The sequence below is a fragment of the Vigna radiata genome, chromosome 8 (assembly GCF_000741045.1).
Source record: "Vigna radiata var. radiata cultivar VC1973A chromosome 8, Vradiata_ver6, whole genome shotgun sequence".
Lineage (NCBI taxonomy): Eukaryota > Viridiplantae > Streptophyta > Magnoliopsida > Fabales > Fabaceae > Vigna > Vigna radiata.
Window position 1 is genome coordinate 4,607,748 of NC_028358.1, and position 18,741 is coordinate 4,626,488.

At 36.3% G+C, this 18,741-nt stretch overlaps 1 protein-coding gene across 1 annotated transcript; it reads right to left on the bottom strand.

Annotated features, from left to right (window-relative positions):
- Positions 1 to 7,053: 7,053 nt before the first annotated feature.
- LOC106772665 (condensin complex subunit 1) lies at positions 7,054 to 16,449 on the bottom strand. The gene is made up of 17 exons (XM_014659204.2): positions 16,235 to 16,449; positions 15,885 to 16,171; positions 15,185 to 15,348; positions 13,831 to 15,010; positions 13,382 to 13,573; positions 12,361 to 13,020; positions 12,087 to 12,263; positions 11,808 to 11,875; positions 11,498 to 11,720; positions 11,318 to 11,417; positions 11,089 to 11,204; positions 10,951 to 11,008; positions 10,202 to 10,353; positions 9,925 to 10,117; positions 9,361 to 9,531; positions 9,191 to 9,281; positions 7,054 to 7,394 (listed from the first exon to the last, which is right to left on the bottom strand). Exons 1-17 carry the CDS (start codon positions 16,371 to 16,373, stop codon positions 7,391 to 7,393), a joined length of 3,975 nt encoding a protein of 1,324 aa, XP_014514690.1. The 5' UTR covers positions 16,374 to 16,449; the 3' UTR covers positions 7,054 to 7,390.
- Positions 16,450 to 18,741: the final 2,292 nt, after the last annotated feature.

An 18,741-nucleotide genomic window follows, 5' to 3' on the forward strand; every position in this document is an offset into this window, starting at 1 on the left:
TGTTGTATCTTCGGGCTACTAACCTCTTGTATGCTTCATTTCTGATAGCCGCTATATGCCTCCGTTCTTCTAACACATCTAAGTTACCTCGGAGTTGCTCGTCGTTGATCGTCATATCTGACAATTCTCGTCGTACGGTCGGTTCACCAACTTCTACTGGTAGCATGGCATCTGTTCCATAAGTTAGGTTGAACGGGGATTCTCCTGTTGAGCCGTGCGGGGAACAGCGATATCCCCACAAGACCTGATCAATTTCATCTACCCATCCTCCTTTAGCCTCACCTAAGCGCTTCTTGAGTTCATTGACTATAATTTTATTGGCAGCTTCTGCTTGACCGTTCGTCTGAGGGTGTTTGACCGAACTTGTGATGCTATGGATGCCTAATTCCTTATAAAAGCTCTGTAACCTCTTGTCGATAAACTGTCATCCATTATCTGTTATTATGGTTCTTGGTAAACCGAATCGGCATATGAGGCGCCATATAAATCGTTTGACCTGAGTGGTAGAAATTTTTGCCAGTGGTTCGACCTCAACCCATTTGGTGAAGTAATCTACAGCAACCAGAAGAAACTTCTTTTGGGATCGACCGACCGGGAATGGACCAACTATATCCATACCCCACTGAGCAAATGGCCAAAGGGCAACTATACTATGTAATTCTGTTGCCGGAGCATGGAAAACATTGCCATGTTTTTGGCACGATACACATTTCTGTGAAAAAGCTAAGCAATCTTGCTCCAACATAGGCCAGAAGAATCCTGCTCTTAGAACACGAGCTTTTAATGCTCTGCCCCCCGTATGTCTGCCACACACGCCATAATGTAATTCCCGTAGGACATAGTCTACTTCCTCTGTCGATAAACACTTCATAATAGGCGTAACGTATCCTCTTCGATACAAATCATCTCCGATCAAGCAATATCTAGATATTTTCTTGGTTTCTTGAGCCTCGAGATTCTTTCCCTCATCCTACTTCCGTATTAGCCGAACAATTTCATCTTTCCAACAACTCTGATTATTAGGATTACTGGACGTACAGATGTTATAACATCCTATACTTGGTTCGGGTAACACCTGCCGAATTACCGAATTTAAAACTCCCTTCTCTTTGCCATTGGCTAACTTGGACAAACGATCGGCTCGAGCGTTCTCTTCTCGTGGTACGTGGGTTATTATAAATTTGGCGAAGTGTGCTTCTAATTGTTTTGCTCTATGGAAGTATCGCAGCAAATAATCGTCTTTAACCTGATAACCGCCATTCATATGCCCTTCGACTACCTGAGAGTCCGTTCGGCATTCTACACTGTCTACTCCAATATCCTGAGCGAGTTCCATCCCCGCAATTAGTGCCTCATATTCGACTTGATTATTGCTTGCTTTAAATTTGAAGACAATAGATTGCTCAATAACTATGTCGTTCGGACTTTCTAAAACAATACCTGCTCCCCCACCGGTTTTGCATGCTGACCCATCTACATATAATTTCCACCCCTGCTCGGTTATCATATATGGTAGTTCTACTGCAAATTCAGCTAAGTATTGACCCTTCACCGAACCTCTAGGTTCATACTGTAACTCGAACTCGGACAATTCAACCGACCATCCTATCATTCTCCCAGCTAGATCAGGTTTACGCAGGATCTTAGCTATTGGGTAGTCAGTTCGAACTATCACTTGATGCCCTTGAAAATAAGGTCGAAGGCGACGAGTGGCGTATAACAAAGACAAAACTATCTTTTCCAACTTCTGATATCAAACTTCCGTTTCCTTTAAACTTCGACTAACAAAATAGACCAATTTAAACTGAGGATGTTCTTGGATTAAAGCTGCGCTAATTGCTGTATCGGTCACAGCTAAGAATATTTGTAATGAATGAACGGGATCTGGTCTTCCCATAACAGGTGGGACAGTCAGAATTCTCTTAACTTCCTGAAACGCTTCTTCGCACTACTCATTCCACCCTTCCGACACGCTCTTCTTCATCAGCTTTAAGATGGGCTTGATCTTTTCTGCCAGCTTCGGGATGAATCGCGACAAGGATGTCAACCGACCGACTAATCGTTGAATTTCTTTCAGATTTTGTGGACTTCGCATTTCCAGAATGGCTTTGCATTTGTCAGGGTTAGCTTCTATTCCTCTGATTGTTAACATAAACCCCAAGAATCTCCCTGCATTTACACCGAACGTACATTTTGCAGGATTTAATCTCATTCCGTATTCTCTAACCTGTCCAAGTACCTCCTCCAAATCCTTAACATGATCTTCCACCGAACGGCTGCGAATGATCATATCGTCCACATATACTTCCATGCATCTCCCTATTTGATTTTCAAATACTTTGTCCATGAGTCTCTGGTAAGTAGCTCCAGCGTTTTTGAGGCCGAACGACATTACATTATAGCAATATATACCTCGTTCGGTTATGAAGGCAGTCTTCTCTCTATCTGGAGGATACATCGGTATTTGATTATACCCCGAATAAGCATCTAAGAAACTTAACACTTCATAACCTGACACCCCTCCACCAAACCATCAATACCAGGAAGAGGGTATGTGTCCTTTTTATTTAAATCAGTAAAGTCGGTGCACATTCTCCATTTGTCATTAGACTTTTTGACCAGAACTACATTGGCCAGCCAGGTTGTGTACTTCACTTCTCGTATAAAACCTGCGTCTAGTAATTTCCGCACCTCCTCATCCACCGCCTGCCTCTTTTCTTGCCCCAACCTCCTTTTCCTTTGCGCTACCGGCTGAGCCTCACGAAATACTGACAGTTTATGAGAAATGACATTTGGGTGTATTCCCGACATGTCTGATGGTACCCATGCAAACAAATCTCTATTTTTGAACAGTACCTGGCCGATCTGTTTAGCATGATCTTCGCTTAAATTCTTCCCGATTAATGTGTGTTTGTCTGGCTCACCTCCTAACCCGAATGGTTGGGTTTCACCCATGGGTTCCATGCGGTCTTCATTATTCATCCTCGGATCCAAATCTGCCACTGCTACCACCGATCGTTCTTCCGGTTTTGAGTGCGACCGGTGTTTAACTCTCAATCCGACTGCATAACATTCTCTCGCCATTTTCTGATTAGCACGAACAGTGCAAACCTTTCCCCTATCGGTGGGGTATTTTAATACCAGATGTGGAGTTGAAACGATTGCGCTAAAGGCATTTAAACAAGGTCGACCCAAAAGTGCGTTATATGAGGTATCCGCCTCCACCAACAGAAAACGAACTTGAAGCTCTTTGGCATCTTTCTCTAATCCCAAGCTTACTTTAAGCTCGACATAACCTCTAGTGTCTACCCGTTCCCCTGCAAAGCCTACAATCTGTTTGTGAAATGGTCGAACAGCTCCTTCTGGTATATCCAACTGTTGGAAGGTTTTCCAGTATAAAATATTGGCTGAGCTTCCTTGGTCGATTAGAACTTTCCCCACCTGGTATCGTGCAATCATGGCCATTATCACCATTGGGTCATCCTGATCGGGATCTGGAGCGTGAAAATCTTCATCCGAAAAGGAAATCACATGCATTGATTTCCGATCTACTCCTGCTTGGTTCACATGGTGCAAACCTCGTGAATGTCTTTTACGAGCAGATACCGATGGGCCTCCTCCTGCGAACCCACCAGAAATGGTGTTTATAACTCCCCTGGTCACCCTTTCTCTGCTTCGACTTCTACTTCTACTCCGATCCGGTCTACTCCTCTTATCTCTTTTGTAACTCACCGCGTTTGGTGCTCGCGTTTGATGGCGCTGTACAAATTTTTGCAAATGTCCCGCTTGAATTAGATTTTCCAATTTATCTTTCAAAGTGTTAAAATCTTCAGTAGTGTGCCCTCTATTCTGATGGTATCTACAGTATTTATTTTCATCTGCTCCCAGAGGTGTAGGGGCTCGAACTACCTTTAACAAATCAGCTCTCAAAGCTTCTTCCATCACCCTGACTCGAGGGGCGTTGAGAGGTGTGTGGTGAGTTGGCTGCAGGATGCGGGATTGATCCATTCTTCGCTGCCCGCTCGGTCCCTCTTCCATTCTATGTATTCTCCGATTCACATTCTCCCTTTTTATTTGTCCTCTTGGTTCAACTTCTTGCCCTTTGTGATATGCTCTTCCTTCTTCTATACGAATAAAGCTTGTCAGCTTATGCTGTAATTCAGTCATGGTTTGCGGCTCTTCGGCGTATAAGTAATCTACGAACGGTCCAGGCCTTAAAGCCGAAGTTAGGGCACTGACTATCAACCTCTGATCAATATTGCGTACCTGTCGCGCCGTTCGGTTAAATCTCTCCATGAATCCCTTAAGCGATTCTTCTCTTCCTTGCCTTATCCTCATCAAGGCCGTATAAGTCATCCCAGGTGTCTTACTTGAGATATACTGTTGACTGAATAATCGCCTGAGGGTAGCAAAACTGTCGATCGTTTGGGGTAAAAGCGAATGAAACCAATCTAGAGCTTCTCCTTTTAACGATAAAGAGAAAACTCTACACCACACCATTTCATCTGAAGAATATACCGCCATAGCATCGATGAAAGATCGAAGGTGCTTGATGGGGTCCGTTGAGCCGCCATATCTTTCCATTACAGGCAATACTTTATTTTCTGGCATAACTGCTCGCATTACACGTGCCGTGAAGGGGTGGAGCCCTTCTGCTTGATCAGGCCTATCAATTTCCCGATTAGCTACAGTCGGGTCCCGCCCGTCAGACACATTTCGATGACCGTCGTTACAATTGTGAAAATTGGCTCCACTATTTTCGCCTTCTCCAACAACACTGTTCCTTTGAACTGCGTTCGGACCATTCTCCTCGCCTCTATGTCTATTCTGTTCATTCTCGTTTCCATCTTGCTCCCCTCTATCTCGCATATTTGCTCCTCTACCACCTCCTCTTCCATGTTCACCTTGTCTATTCACTCCTCCTCCATTGATGTTGACTTGAATATTGTTATCTCTCCTTACTCCATCTCCTACGGTGCCCTGGTGACCACTTTCTTCTCTTTCAATGTTCACTGTTTCCAAATGCACAGAATGAGTGGCTAATCTGTTCTGAATGTTCTCTCGTTCAGCCCGCATTACAGCTATTTCAGCCCTCATTTCTTGCATCTCTCGTTGCATCTGTTGAAGCAATTGCAGTGAAAGATCTCTCGCCATTGAGATCGTATAAAGGTTTGTGACAATCGAGCCCCACGGTGGGCGCCACAATGTTTCTGCTAGGGATGAGACCTCGATTGATCACCTATCAACACGATTCACTTCACAGTATGCTTGGTAATGATTTGAATGTCGAACGGTGGGTACCTGCAGGTTAGCACTCCAACGCTCAAGTTAGTAAGGTCACCCAAGCAGTTATATTCGCAAAACAGTCTAACCACATACCTGAGCTACGCTTTCCTATTTATAGAGAAATAATTCCACCAAAATAGGAGCCACGTTTGAGTAAACCCAACTGCTTCCTAACTTCCTCCGCCAAATTCGCTTACTAATCACGACTGCTTCTCAACTCCTAGATCCTCGCTCCGTAACCTTCACGCACTCTTTCCACTAACTGCTCTGCAACCTTCGCGCACTCTTTCCACTAAGTACTCAAGTATTAACATATTCATTCTTTCCCTATCGGCCTAGCACCTCTCCCGATCGTCCTTGTATAGTGCCCGATGAACCCAACTTCCTCCTTACTACACTACTAAAACACAATCTCTTCTACGAACCAAATTCAGTTCATAGCTTTATTATGTCTATCAACCTCTTTTGTCCTAGTTATATATGTCCAAATATCATTAAAATAAATCATATGTTATTTTGGATTGCAATTATAAACTAGATCATATATTTCATATTGCAGAAACAACGCTTTCTTATAAATAAAATACATTTTAGATGTACAATCCAAATTGGATCTAGAAATGGAAGAGTATCTTAGTTGTTGAATTGTGCACCAAAATATCCCAAGAGACAACATTATCATTAAGATTTCATTCCCTCCCTTCTCCTTTATGCATGTTGAATAGTCTAATTTCTTGTTATACATGGCCAAATATAAATTCAAATAGAAGAATGATACGTTAATACTCAATAATATTTTAACACAACACACTTATCATTTTTTTACTGGGTTTAGAATACGTTAATACACTAAAAAATAATTAACGAATCAGTAAAAAAATAACATATATGTTGTGTCAAAATTATGTAAAAAAATTCTATCAAAATATATTTTTCCATTCAAATAACTCCTTAAATTAACTTGCAATCGAAAATGATCATTATTCAACAAATCAATAAATCAAACTATCAAATATAAGTTCTAAAATGTTAAATTCAAGTTATATTGTATTAAAAGTTAAACTCAAATTCAATTCAACTCAAACATTACTTAAGAATAACACGACAACAAAGGTGAAAAAAAGCATATAAAAGTTAAAACAATTGAATCAAGATTTTCTTCTAAGTTTTTTATATTATTTTCTTCAAATGGGTTGGTACTTTTCTCCTAGAGAAAAAATGTCAGCTTTTATAAATAAAATACCAATTTAATATTATATATACAATTAGTTTAATATTAGAAAGGCATTCATTAACAAACACTTGTAAGCATTATTATGCTTCAACTTTTAAAGTCTTGTAAATAAGAATTGTATTTACTTTCAATTTATTTTAAAAAACATTCAATTTTACAAATTTATTTCCTAAAACAGGAAAGAATATTAAATCAAATATAAAATTATGTTCTCAAACTAAACAGATAAATAATTTTGCTTGTGATGCACTGTAAAGCAGTATTTTATAGATAATTTAGAAAACATATTTTGATTTGGCGAGAAAAAAAAAGGTTCTTTAAGTGTCAACATGTTCCTTGTAATGATTGTTAGTATAATAATAAACTTAGTAAATTAAAATATTTTGAACTTCTATAATTTTTGTTTAAAAGTGAAAAAATTGAATAAAAAATTCATTGACTCATTTCGAATTAAAATGATTATTTTTTTTTTACTAATAAGTAGCTAATAATTTGAACTTTTTTGTTAATCATAATATGGTCAGGAATGCATATAACCCAATCATGCCTTTTACGATAAATTGATATGTTACAAATCTGCAGTATTACAAACTACACTTCCCTAAAATGATATATTTTAGGAATAAAATCCCTTGAATACACTTTAAATTGATATCGTAATACAGTATTACACAATACGCCAATCGCAACAATAGTTGCATATACTAGAATCTGTTAAGCATGATGTATCCAAACCTTGAAGATGCAGTCATATATTTGCAGCTGGCTGTCTTTCAGATTCCATTGACATAAAGTTAGCAATTTGTCAATAACTACAAATCCCACGTAATACTGAAAAGTATATCTTCTCATCCAAAGGTGCCTCAGTATCTACCTGCAGCCAGGGACAAAGTTAATGGATAAACAAGATTTGAGCGTTATGTTATCGATACCATAAAACAACTGATTCACTGAGCCATTTAGTTAGAGTTATATTCAAAATTTGGTAAACTTGCACTATTTGTGTATTAAGCTATTCGCACATACATTGTTCTACTAATATTGACAAAGTTAGGAGCCCACTCAAACCACCAGCTCCAGAATTATTAAGATTACCGGAGCAACTTCAGCTCATTTTCGTGGCAGATGAAAGGGGCCTCATGTACACTGAGTTCACTTAAGTTGATAAAAAGGTTATTCCACCGAATCATAGAAGAGACAACTGGAAAATTTCATAAATACATTCAACTACATGGTTGAACAACAAGAATGTACAGGTAAGCTATATTAATTCACTATAGATCTCGTGAACTAAGATAAATCTATACATGTGCTGAACTAGTGCTGAACTAAGTAAAGTCACTAAAATTATGCCAGCGGTGACGAGTTTGAAAAACTTATAAAATGGTCTTCAAATTTGATGGGTATCAATGTCAAAAAATAGATTACCATATTTGACTCACTTATGCAAATCGTGAAAAAACACTAATATGCAATCTTTACAAAGGCTTTTCAGGAAAAACGACTTTTCTGGTTTGTTGCTTGGCTCGTAAGTGTTTTTGTAAGTAATATTGACATTGGTGCAATTTATAACATCTTTAGAAGAGTCCTCTCAACGACGTTTATCATTCACATATTTACTGAAATCTTACTTAAGGAAACCGAACCTGAGCTACTTAATCCAATCACATGTCGGTGCCTCCAGAATGTTTTGTTAATATGTATATAGGGGAAGCAAAAAATCGATGTCCATTGTCTTGAGAAATCATGGATGTTAGTAACTGCAACTCTCGCTTGAAAAACTAAAGTCGGGATGGATTTGAATGAAATATGTAACTACCAGTTCTTTATGAATAGAGGAAAAGGAGAGACATGGGTAACGAATAACTTGGAAGTTAGTAAGGAACAATAAGGCAACATACTAGACAAAAGGACTAAGTGGCCTGAAATAGTAATGAAGAAACAGGCTAGATGTCGATGTCACATTTGTGTTTCAGATTTCATATTAGAATTCAATTTTAACACAATTAGTGTTGTGTTTTACCATACCAACTAAAGTAAATAATTATACAATACAATGCAAAACGACCCAAATTAGATGCCGTGCAAAAACATTTCCATTGGTCTTTTATTGAGTTTTACTATAAATAGGTAGATCAATAAATAGAGTTCAAAGACAACCGATTAACATACAGGTGACATTCGCACCACAGCCTATCAACACTGTATCTATTTGCATAATTATGCTAAATAAAAATAATCAACAGGATTCACAAAAACATTTTTTTGGTTTTAAAAACTAAATTAGCAAAAAAATGAGCATAACATTAAACTGTAGAGTTTTTCAAATTTTTCACTTCATGCTCTGTCCCGAGTCAATAACCAATTCAATCCATTTACAGGACATGAACAACATGCAAGATCAGAAATGCTAGCAGTTATCTTATCAGAAAAATATATTGTTGTAAATAGCATATTATTACGATAAAAATATTGCCAATATTCCATTGTAATTAGGAAAAAAAATATCCATAGAATTTTTCTATTCATTTCAGCAAATCTTGATTTCCATTTTTAAAGGATTTGGTTACTACAAACAGAGATGATAAAAATATAATTGATATCAACAAAATAATTCTTTGTTTTCTTACTTAATTCAAGTTATACAAGCTAGAGAAGCATAAGATATACCTGCTTGACCGAGTATTCCTTCTGGTGACAGAGATATCATCACCTTTTTCATCTTTAACACTGCTTTTACTAGTTTTGGACCGACGAACCCCTATAATATGCAACCACTTGTTAATTATAACAATAACAATAGAATCAAGGTGATTAGCAAAAGCTGTTTTTAAACTAACCTCTCGTCTTAACCTGGGAAGATTGGATTTCAATATCCCCTTGATCCGACTCTGTCAACTCACTCGAAGCACCAGAATGATCTTCTGGCACATGTTTAGATTCTGATTTCCCATTTGATGGCAACGTCGCCTCTTCCGCGCGATCATCAATTACTTCACCTTCCGTTTCATCTGGCACAAAAATCACGATTAAAAAAATCATACGCATAACATTCACGAGAAAACCAAGAAGCTACGTGAATTTTTAAACATCAGAATTTTTCCAGAGCAGACAACTGTTTATCTGGTAAAATCATCTGGCGTGGTAATGCTTAAATGTTCATCCTTTTAGCCGACTTGTCTGTGGATTGACATTTGCAATATATTATTAATACATCATTCCATACCATCATTCTGTAAAGATTGATCATGTCAGCGTAGGAATAGGACAAGATTTGACAATGAGCCTTCATGGGCTTTGAATAGTTCATTACTATCACATAATGTACATTAATAAATATATGATGCCATAAGGAAAACAACAGAAAGTACAACACTGGCACATTTTTTAGTTTAAAAGTTAACCTGAAGCAGAATTAGACTCCAAGTAATCCTCAGAATTCACAGTAAAACCCTCCATACTGTCAATCTTCCTTTGATGAATTTGGGCATTTCGAGCAGTAACTTCCTGTTCCTTTCTATCCGTGTGAAACTTATTGAGTTTATCCTCAAACTCTTCAATGCAAGCTTTAAGTTCAACCTTCGCAAACTTCTTGCCCTGATCTCAATTAAATTATATCAAAAAAGCCTTAGCCACTCTTACATAAAGTATGCACGACAGCACGAGCAAAAATATATTTACCTTGTTCAGTATGTTCCTGAAGTGATCCATAACAGAATCCTCGGACAAGACATGCTCATATGACTTAAATAACTCTATGAGTTTTTTCATCCCTTTTTCCGTAAACGATAACTGAGAGAGACAATATGATATATATTCCCATTGTCGGACATCTGCAGAAAAATAAAGTCACGATCACAATCGGCAATAAACTACAAATAACTAACTTCTCTTGGTTTTGTAATTTATTCAAAACCCTTCACAATTAAAAATAAAATTGAAAGGGCGAGCAGTTTAAAAAACTCATGTTTTAACTTATTGGCTAATCAAACGTGAAATCGGGAAATGTTTAGCGCATCCTAAATAAAATTGGAAAACATTGTATCAGAATAGTCTGAATCGTATTAATATTTATAAGATAATCACAATCTTAGTGGGTGTTTGATATCCCATCACGTCAAATTGCAGAGAAGATAGAATTGCTGCTTAGTTCGTTTCCACTTGGCTTTTACCATTAAAGCACTACGTAAAAGCAAACAAGCGGTAATCGTTTAAAAGCACAGACATACTACCAGAGTAATCAGAATTTCAAGCTGACCAAAGGAAGTGGTTCTGGATGCAAAAAAGTAATAACTATTTATTAAAATATACCCTCAGGGATACACTATAAAGAACTCATTTAGACAATTTTTGGCATAAACTGGCGAAACTATTAGACTGAACTGGTTGTGTACAGTATTTAAAAAATTTCAACGAATAAGAAGATATACCCGTAACACCACTAAACCGATGGCATAGCTTTTCCACTAGAGCTTCCATTTGTCTATCCTGGAGTAGTTAATGAAAACAAAGTCAGCATAGCAATCAGAATAAATATAGAGCAATTTCAGCGTTATGACAACACATACCTTTTTTATGGAAGTAATTAAAAATTGCATGATGTTGCAAAAAGAATCTTTGCTCAGATTTTGCTGAGATAATTTGCTTAGTATATCCGGAAGTAAGTTATATATTGGATTGTTTCCTGTAAGAATCAGAAAACAATATCAAACAACTTTCTACCTTTAGACATTCATATATCGAAAATAATAGTAGATACTTTTCTACACAAGACAAAATCATAATACAAGTCAAAACCTTTCTTGGAAAGTTCAATAAAAAATAGCTTAGCTAGGTTTGAAATTCTCTCATCTTCATCTTCTAATCTTACAGCCATTTCATTGATGTACCCTTTCACCTGATCCAGAAATGATTTCATCAGTGTATAATCTAAATCACTGCACAAACTGAAAAAAGAAATAATTGAGTGACTTCTACCTTCATCATGTCATTTAGTATGAGATGTGAAAGCACCAATACAGCATTCTTCCTAACAGATATACAGGGATCTTTTAGGCGGGAATACATGTTTTCTGTCCATGGTTCTAAAAGATTTGGAAACCGTACTGCTAAATCTCCCAATGCAATTGTGCAATTAGAACGGACAGTTTCAGAATGTGCGCTTTCCACAACCGTAAAAAGGAGTTGGAGATTTGCATCACTGAAAACAATTCACTTTATTTTCACTCCATAAATAATCAAGAATAAGTATGAGAGATAATAGGTAAATATTTAACAAGGAACTCACCAAAAATCTGCATCAATAATCATCAATCGACACAAAGCAAGCATTGCAGATGCCTGTAATTCTGGATACTGAATAAATGGAAGTTACGTCAGCAACGCATCTGCTTTATGATGTTTAAAATTTTATTCAAGGCTCGGGATTAAATAATTTTTAAATTATATTCTATTTTCACATTTCCACCATAATTGCTGGCTTCCATATATAGGCATTAATTTGGTGGAATATAAAAAAGCTACCAAATAGTGGCTAGAAAATGTAAAGACAGCTTAAGGCAATCACCTTCTGCATTAGTCCAAAATTTCTACAAAGCTTTGACAAAAATGTTGCACAGACACCAATCAAATTCTTTTCATTTGAACCACCAGATATTATTTCTTTCTCTGCTTTTTCAAACAAAGCATCAAGTGCTGCATCCTCAGAGGCAGTAAATCCTAACTCTGTATTTATATCATTATCCTGCAATAGATTAACAAGCCAGACTTAAATGAGTTTATGACTGATAGTTGAAGCAATCAAGGACGGCATGAAAGTAAGATAAAAACATTGATTGCACCTTCTGTGTAGCAGCTGACACTGTGTCATTACAGTCTAGGTTCTGATTCTCACTGTCCTTTTTCTCTTTAGCAAGTTTCTGCTTCTGAATTTTACGGGCACAGGACTCTATATATACCAGTTGATTCATTGCAATATGACTTACTATAAATAAACATCTGCTAAGTTTTGCTACTTCAACTGTGAGAGGCACACTGCCACTAACTGTGTCAACGTGACTCTGCTCATTGACACCACCATCATTACAGACAGAACTGAGAGATTTTTTTATCATATCAACAGCTATGGTTTCTGGGGTAGGGTGAATGGCATAGATGGCAGCTATGGCTTTGTCAGCAGCAGCAAACCAAATATTTGCCGGAAGCCAAAAACCAGTTATTAAACTTTCTAGTATACCAAATATTCGAACATTACTACTAGCCAACAGTTTTTTCTTGTCTTCTTCAGACAGTCTTTGGATAGCAAGACAAGCTGTCCTTGCTAGCAAAGGATCAACTTTGGACCAACGACCGAACCCAATATCTATTATGTCCTGTAAGTGTGAGCCAAGCACACCAGGTGACGTCTGTGCAACCATGCAGAGGACTGATAAAGCACTACGGCTCTGCTCGGCCGTGGTTCCACCAATATTGAAGCAAAAGAAATCCCATAATGCTGATATCTATAGTAGCAATGAAGATATGAAGAAATCAAATCAATAGTGAGAACCAAATTTGGTATACAGGCAACAATAATTCCAGCCGGTGGGAGAAATAAAGAGAAACTACAATACACTCCTACTTGCGACTGCAAAACTTATTTATACTTATTTAAGAGCAGTGGTTATCTTCAAATGATATGCAAACATTGAAGTGAAGTCAAACTCATTATCGTCCCAAATTATGTTTAAATTTGTGAACACATATATGAACTGAAAAAGAAAGCCTTCATTCCATATTTGGGGAATAATACATAGTTCTGGAGTCTAATCTGGAAGCATTCAAATAGTTTATGTCTACTCAAGAAGGTACATGAAAACATACCGTGCTGGAAGATATATCACCCTTAGATACTAGGGCGCCAACGATGCACTCAAGGGCCGCTAGATCTCCTATATTGGAATCAGTGGCAAGACTCAAAAGGTTATTGGCAGTTTCGATTGGACTTTTCCTGATGTATATCGTATGGAAAGCGCTCTCCACTGCTTCATATATGGCTTTGTCCTGAGAAAATATCTACAAATGGAGCAGATGACAGAAATAAAGATTTAATTTTGTAAAAATCAAGGGTTTCATACAAATAAAAAAGTACATAGCTAATAACACATTGAAGAAATAAAATAATAAAACTATCCCTATTTCACAACATTTGAGATTGTGATCCGCAACCGCAGTTGCAATCGCATTTGCCTATGATTTTCCCCCTTATTTCAACAGCCCCAACGAGACTGATTGCGACACAACATTTCACAATAAAAGAAGCAGGGACTTACAAGTGGTAACATCTTTCGGAGACATTCCTCGGAGCTGTCAATCTGAAACTGCTTACATCTCATCAATAAGAGAATTGTGTTCTCAACGTCAGTGGCAGAAGATGAAGCCATCAATTGGACAAGGGTTGGCATTGTGGCTCCTATGCATTTAGAGAACCGCAATCCAGCCTCAAGAGATGCAATCAATGCCCTAGTCTGTTCCAAGTTCCCAACATCCGGCACACTACTGTTCTGCAAAGCGATTGCATCTTCCGACTGGGACAAGCAACTATCAGTTAAACTGTCTTGTTGCTGCCCCTTCACAAAAGTTTCACAATTTGAATCAACCACTTCTCCATCACCATTAAAAATATCAGCATCAGAGGAGGGTTCTGCTCCTTCTGAAGGCTCAAGCTCTTTCAACTTCATTTTGTACTGATCTAAGGTTGCTTCAAAGGAGGCTACTCGAAGCTGAGGACCGAAAGGGTTGTGCTGCAACATCATGATCAACAGGTTCAGAGCAGACTTTCTGACCATTGCACTCTTGTCCTCCAACCTTCCAGCAGCAACTTCTGCAACCTCATTCCACAGGCCAATTGAAATAGAGTGCTCCTCACATAACTCAGCCCACACCTGAAGAACTCGACTTCTGGTATAGGCAGAAACATCTCTACAACGCTCAAGCAAGATGTCCAACATAGCTTGCTTGGTACGCAAACGAATGGACTTTGAACTTGCTTCGCCAACATCAACATCTTTAAATGCCTTGGCTATTAGCTTCCCCAGCACCGCAACGAGTGCGTTCCGTATCTTATAAGACTCTCCACCAAAGTGAGGGACAAGAATGCCAATGTTAGTAGAAATCAATTTTGGCATGCGGTCAGCAAGCTCGACCAGGAAACGACCCACATTTTCAGCCCCAGCGGTGTCTTTCAGGTAATCTTTGGGATTAGTCCTTCCAATCTCCCTAACAAGGGACACAGCGAGGCTTCCATCTCCATACTTCTTCTCAGCACCAGCCACTGCATCAGCCAAGTGCGTGACCACAAAATCATACTTGTGAACCAGGTGCACGATGGATGCACAGGACTGAGCCGTGTAATGATACCTAGTAGAGCAGGCTCCAATTATACGGCACAGGGCCTCTTTCACATCCGAATCTTTTAAGAGCAACGCATCCTCAAACATAGAGAAAGCATTTCTACAACAAGAGAGCGTCAGTTCAGAAAGCTTGTCAAAATAGTGCTTCTAAGATCAGCTTACATCAACACACCCACTTGCTTTTAAAAAAGTATTTTGATGGCTTTGATAGAGAGCAAGTGGTTGTGCATTCCCAACGGTTAACAAAATGAGAAAAAACACACAAACTACTCACTTTGTAATAAAAGATAAGTAGTTTTCATCCAGGTCCGGCGAACTGAAAATCAATTCAAGGTTTATCTCCAACGAATTGGCAATGAGGTTGAGTATCCGAGCTCTCTGTGCCTCCCAATTCCATGAATTCACAGCTTGCTTCTTCCTAGCACTTGGAGCGACAACCTGAAACCAGATACAACAAGGGTATGCTTGGAAAAACTATCATATAGTCTCTCTAAACCTTTTTTTTTTAACTTGTAAATTGACCAATTTTAGTTTATAAAAAATTGATTTCATTTTAGTCTTATTTTTCTCATCTACAAGTATTTATGAAAACGCGCCCTAATCCTTCATACGCACACACACATACAAGGTTGTCCCTAAAGGATACATACTATGAGCCATGAAATATATATTCAAGAGTAAATTATAGTGACATCCCTGTTTTTTTCAGTTCGCATGCAATTCCCATCTGTTTTCCATTCCTATCCTAACTCCCTTAGCTGTTTCGAGATAACACCTCAAGACTTCTCAAACATTACATCAATTAGCCACTTAATTGTTTGAAAACCCTACATCTGAAGGAGAGATGGAAGAAATTTACTGTAAATCTAAGTGTCATTTCCGCGATTGAGGAATTTCCGATAAGGAACAATAATTCATTAGTCCGTCTTGCTGCGAAACGAAATCGAGCATCTGAAACGTTAGAGGGAACGAACCTTGGAGGTGTTGGAGTGTAGAGCGAGAAGAATGGAGAGGAGGAAGAAGGAGTATATTTTAAAAGCGTTGCGGTGCGAGGCGATGGGGACGTGATCGTTGGAAGCTCTGGAGAGGGAGTCGACGTTGGGGAGGAGGACGGCGAGGTTGGAGCGGAGAGTTTCGAGGAGGCTGAGCTTGGAGGAAGGGGAGAGAATGGGGAAGGCGCGAACCAAGGAGTAGACGCGGTCGAAGACGTCCTGCTCCTCGATGCACAGAATTTCCCTGTCCGAGAGATCAAACGAGACGCCTGAAAGAAAACGTTGAAATTTGAGAATGATGAAGAAGAGTCGGAAGAGTGAGATTGGTTTACCTTTGACGAACTCTTCGAGTTTGGAGGAGACGAAGGAAGCGACATCGACAGGGTTCTGAACGCGGAGACTGTTATCGTCTTCGAGTCCTTCTTGTTCCAGGTCTTCCAGCGTGCGAGGGAAGACGAACTGAGGAGCCATGGAAAGAGAGGGAGAATAGGAAAGAAAGGGGTTTTTCTCTGATCTCTGCTCTCCTTAATTTGAAATTAAACTGAAAGTGGATAAAGGCGGCAAAGACCTTCTCCTTCTAAACTTCTAACGTTACAATACAACTGTGTTTTACTTAATTTTAAAAAACTGAAAAAACAAATTAATATATATATATTTGAAGTTCATTTATAAATATGTTTTTATACAAGTGATTTTAAATAAAGGCGATGTCAGAAAATACTTTTAATGACTGGACACTTTAATTTGCGGGAAAATTTATTATTATTTTTCACACTTATATATATATATATATATATATATATATATATATATATATATATATATGTATGTATATAAATATATTTTTAATTCTTATAAATATTATTTCCTCTCTCTTTTTTGCCAATAGACATATTTGTTTGATTTAAATTTCAATAGAGTTTTAACTTGTTTGTAGATTAAATAATTTTTAGTCTCTTGATTTATTATATGAGACTTATTTTAACATATTTAGATTTTAAATTTTAAAAAATAAATTAATTTAGTATTTTTTTAATTTAATTATATTAAATTTATTTAACATATAAAACATATAAGTTTGAGTTATTTATCACGTTTAACATAAAACGAGTTTAATATGTTAAAAACATTTAATATAGTTGAATTAAAAATACCATATCAATTTATTTCTAAAGTTTGAAAATTAAGATGTATCAAATTATTCATATTAAAATTTAAGATACAAAAATATATTTAATTATTTTTTTTTCGGTCTTTGTGATGAGATATTAAAAATTGTTTTAAATTAAAGTTACTATATTTTTTTTATATGTAATTTAAGTAAGTAATTTTCCTTTTAATGTTTTTTATTAAAAGTAATTGTAATTTATTTTGATATTATAATTTTTTAATTATTGAAAATCATTTAGTTTCTTCGTTCTTAATGAGGAATTATATTTTTAAAGTTACAAAAATATATCTTTATATTTTTAGAAGTAGTGTATATTAATGTTACATGTAATATATAAATATGATCATTATTTTCTTTTTCTTTTCTTTTGCGCAATTTAAATCAAATATAAACTAAATTTTTCAAAATTAATATTGATAGACAATGAATTGTTTTTTTTTTAATTTTTCATATTACAATAGGTATTTTTACACATTATTTTTTATTTATTATTTTACATATATTTTTTAATGTAACATCACATTCTAATAATAAAAAATTATTATATTAAGACATTTCATAATTAATATTCAATATAATTCACAATTTAAAATTTAAAATATATTATTGCATTTATTTCTAAAATCTTACTATGATATTATAACATCTTTGATGTCCAAAATTATTATACATGAGAAAAACTTTACTATATCTAACCTTTGAAACAACGGGTCCATCATCCTCAAAAAATTATCTCTACACTTGCATTTTCATTTACTTGCACTGATAATATGATTATTGTAAAAGAAAAAGACAACAACAAACACAAGAGAGGAAGCTAATTTGCAAAAGATATTTCATATCTTAGTGAAACATGTTATATATCAATATAATGCATTTCAAAAATATTTTTCAAGACTTAATTATCCGAATAAAATGTATTGAAGTCAAATTTCTTCAAAATCTTGCACTTGTAGTGGTTAACACTGTTTTGCATAGTTACCGTCAAAGATTCCAAAAACACTGCTGCAAATTTTATCAGCATTTTTCAGTGCAGCAAGCAAACCAGAAAGAAGGGAGAGCTTTTATTTACGGTGAGATCAATTACAGTGTCATGTGATTCATTTAAGGAATCATGCTTTCAATGTTAGGTTCTCTCAGATAACAACCATTCTGTTTTCAATGTTAGGTTATATCAGATAGCGTTGCGTGCATGATATGTGTAAAAAAATTCACAGAATCACGAATAAAATTTGCTGAGACATGTAAAGTCATTGTTCTTAATAATTTATCCGCAATTTATTATGTAAGTCTCTTAGTATACAACAGAAATTTCTAGTAATATTTCTAAAAATCTCATAACTAACAAAGATGTCAAAACAGAATATAAGAATAAACCCAAAATAATTTTAGAAGTATAAAAATAAACCTAGAATAATTTTAGAAGAGGAAAAGAAAAAGAAAGAATAAGAAAAGAATGATTTAGAATGTGTTTTGGAATATAGAAAGAGCTTTCTCAAATTCTTTATGTATTAAACTTTATGTTTTTTTATGAATTAAATACATAATTCTTAATTTATTAAAAATAAGTAAAAAGTTTACGTAATTACTCTATACTAATTAATGTTATTTTAATCTTTAAAAACAATAAATAGAAACAAAATTAAAATGGATCTCACATATAAAAGG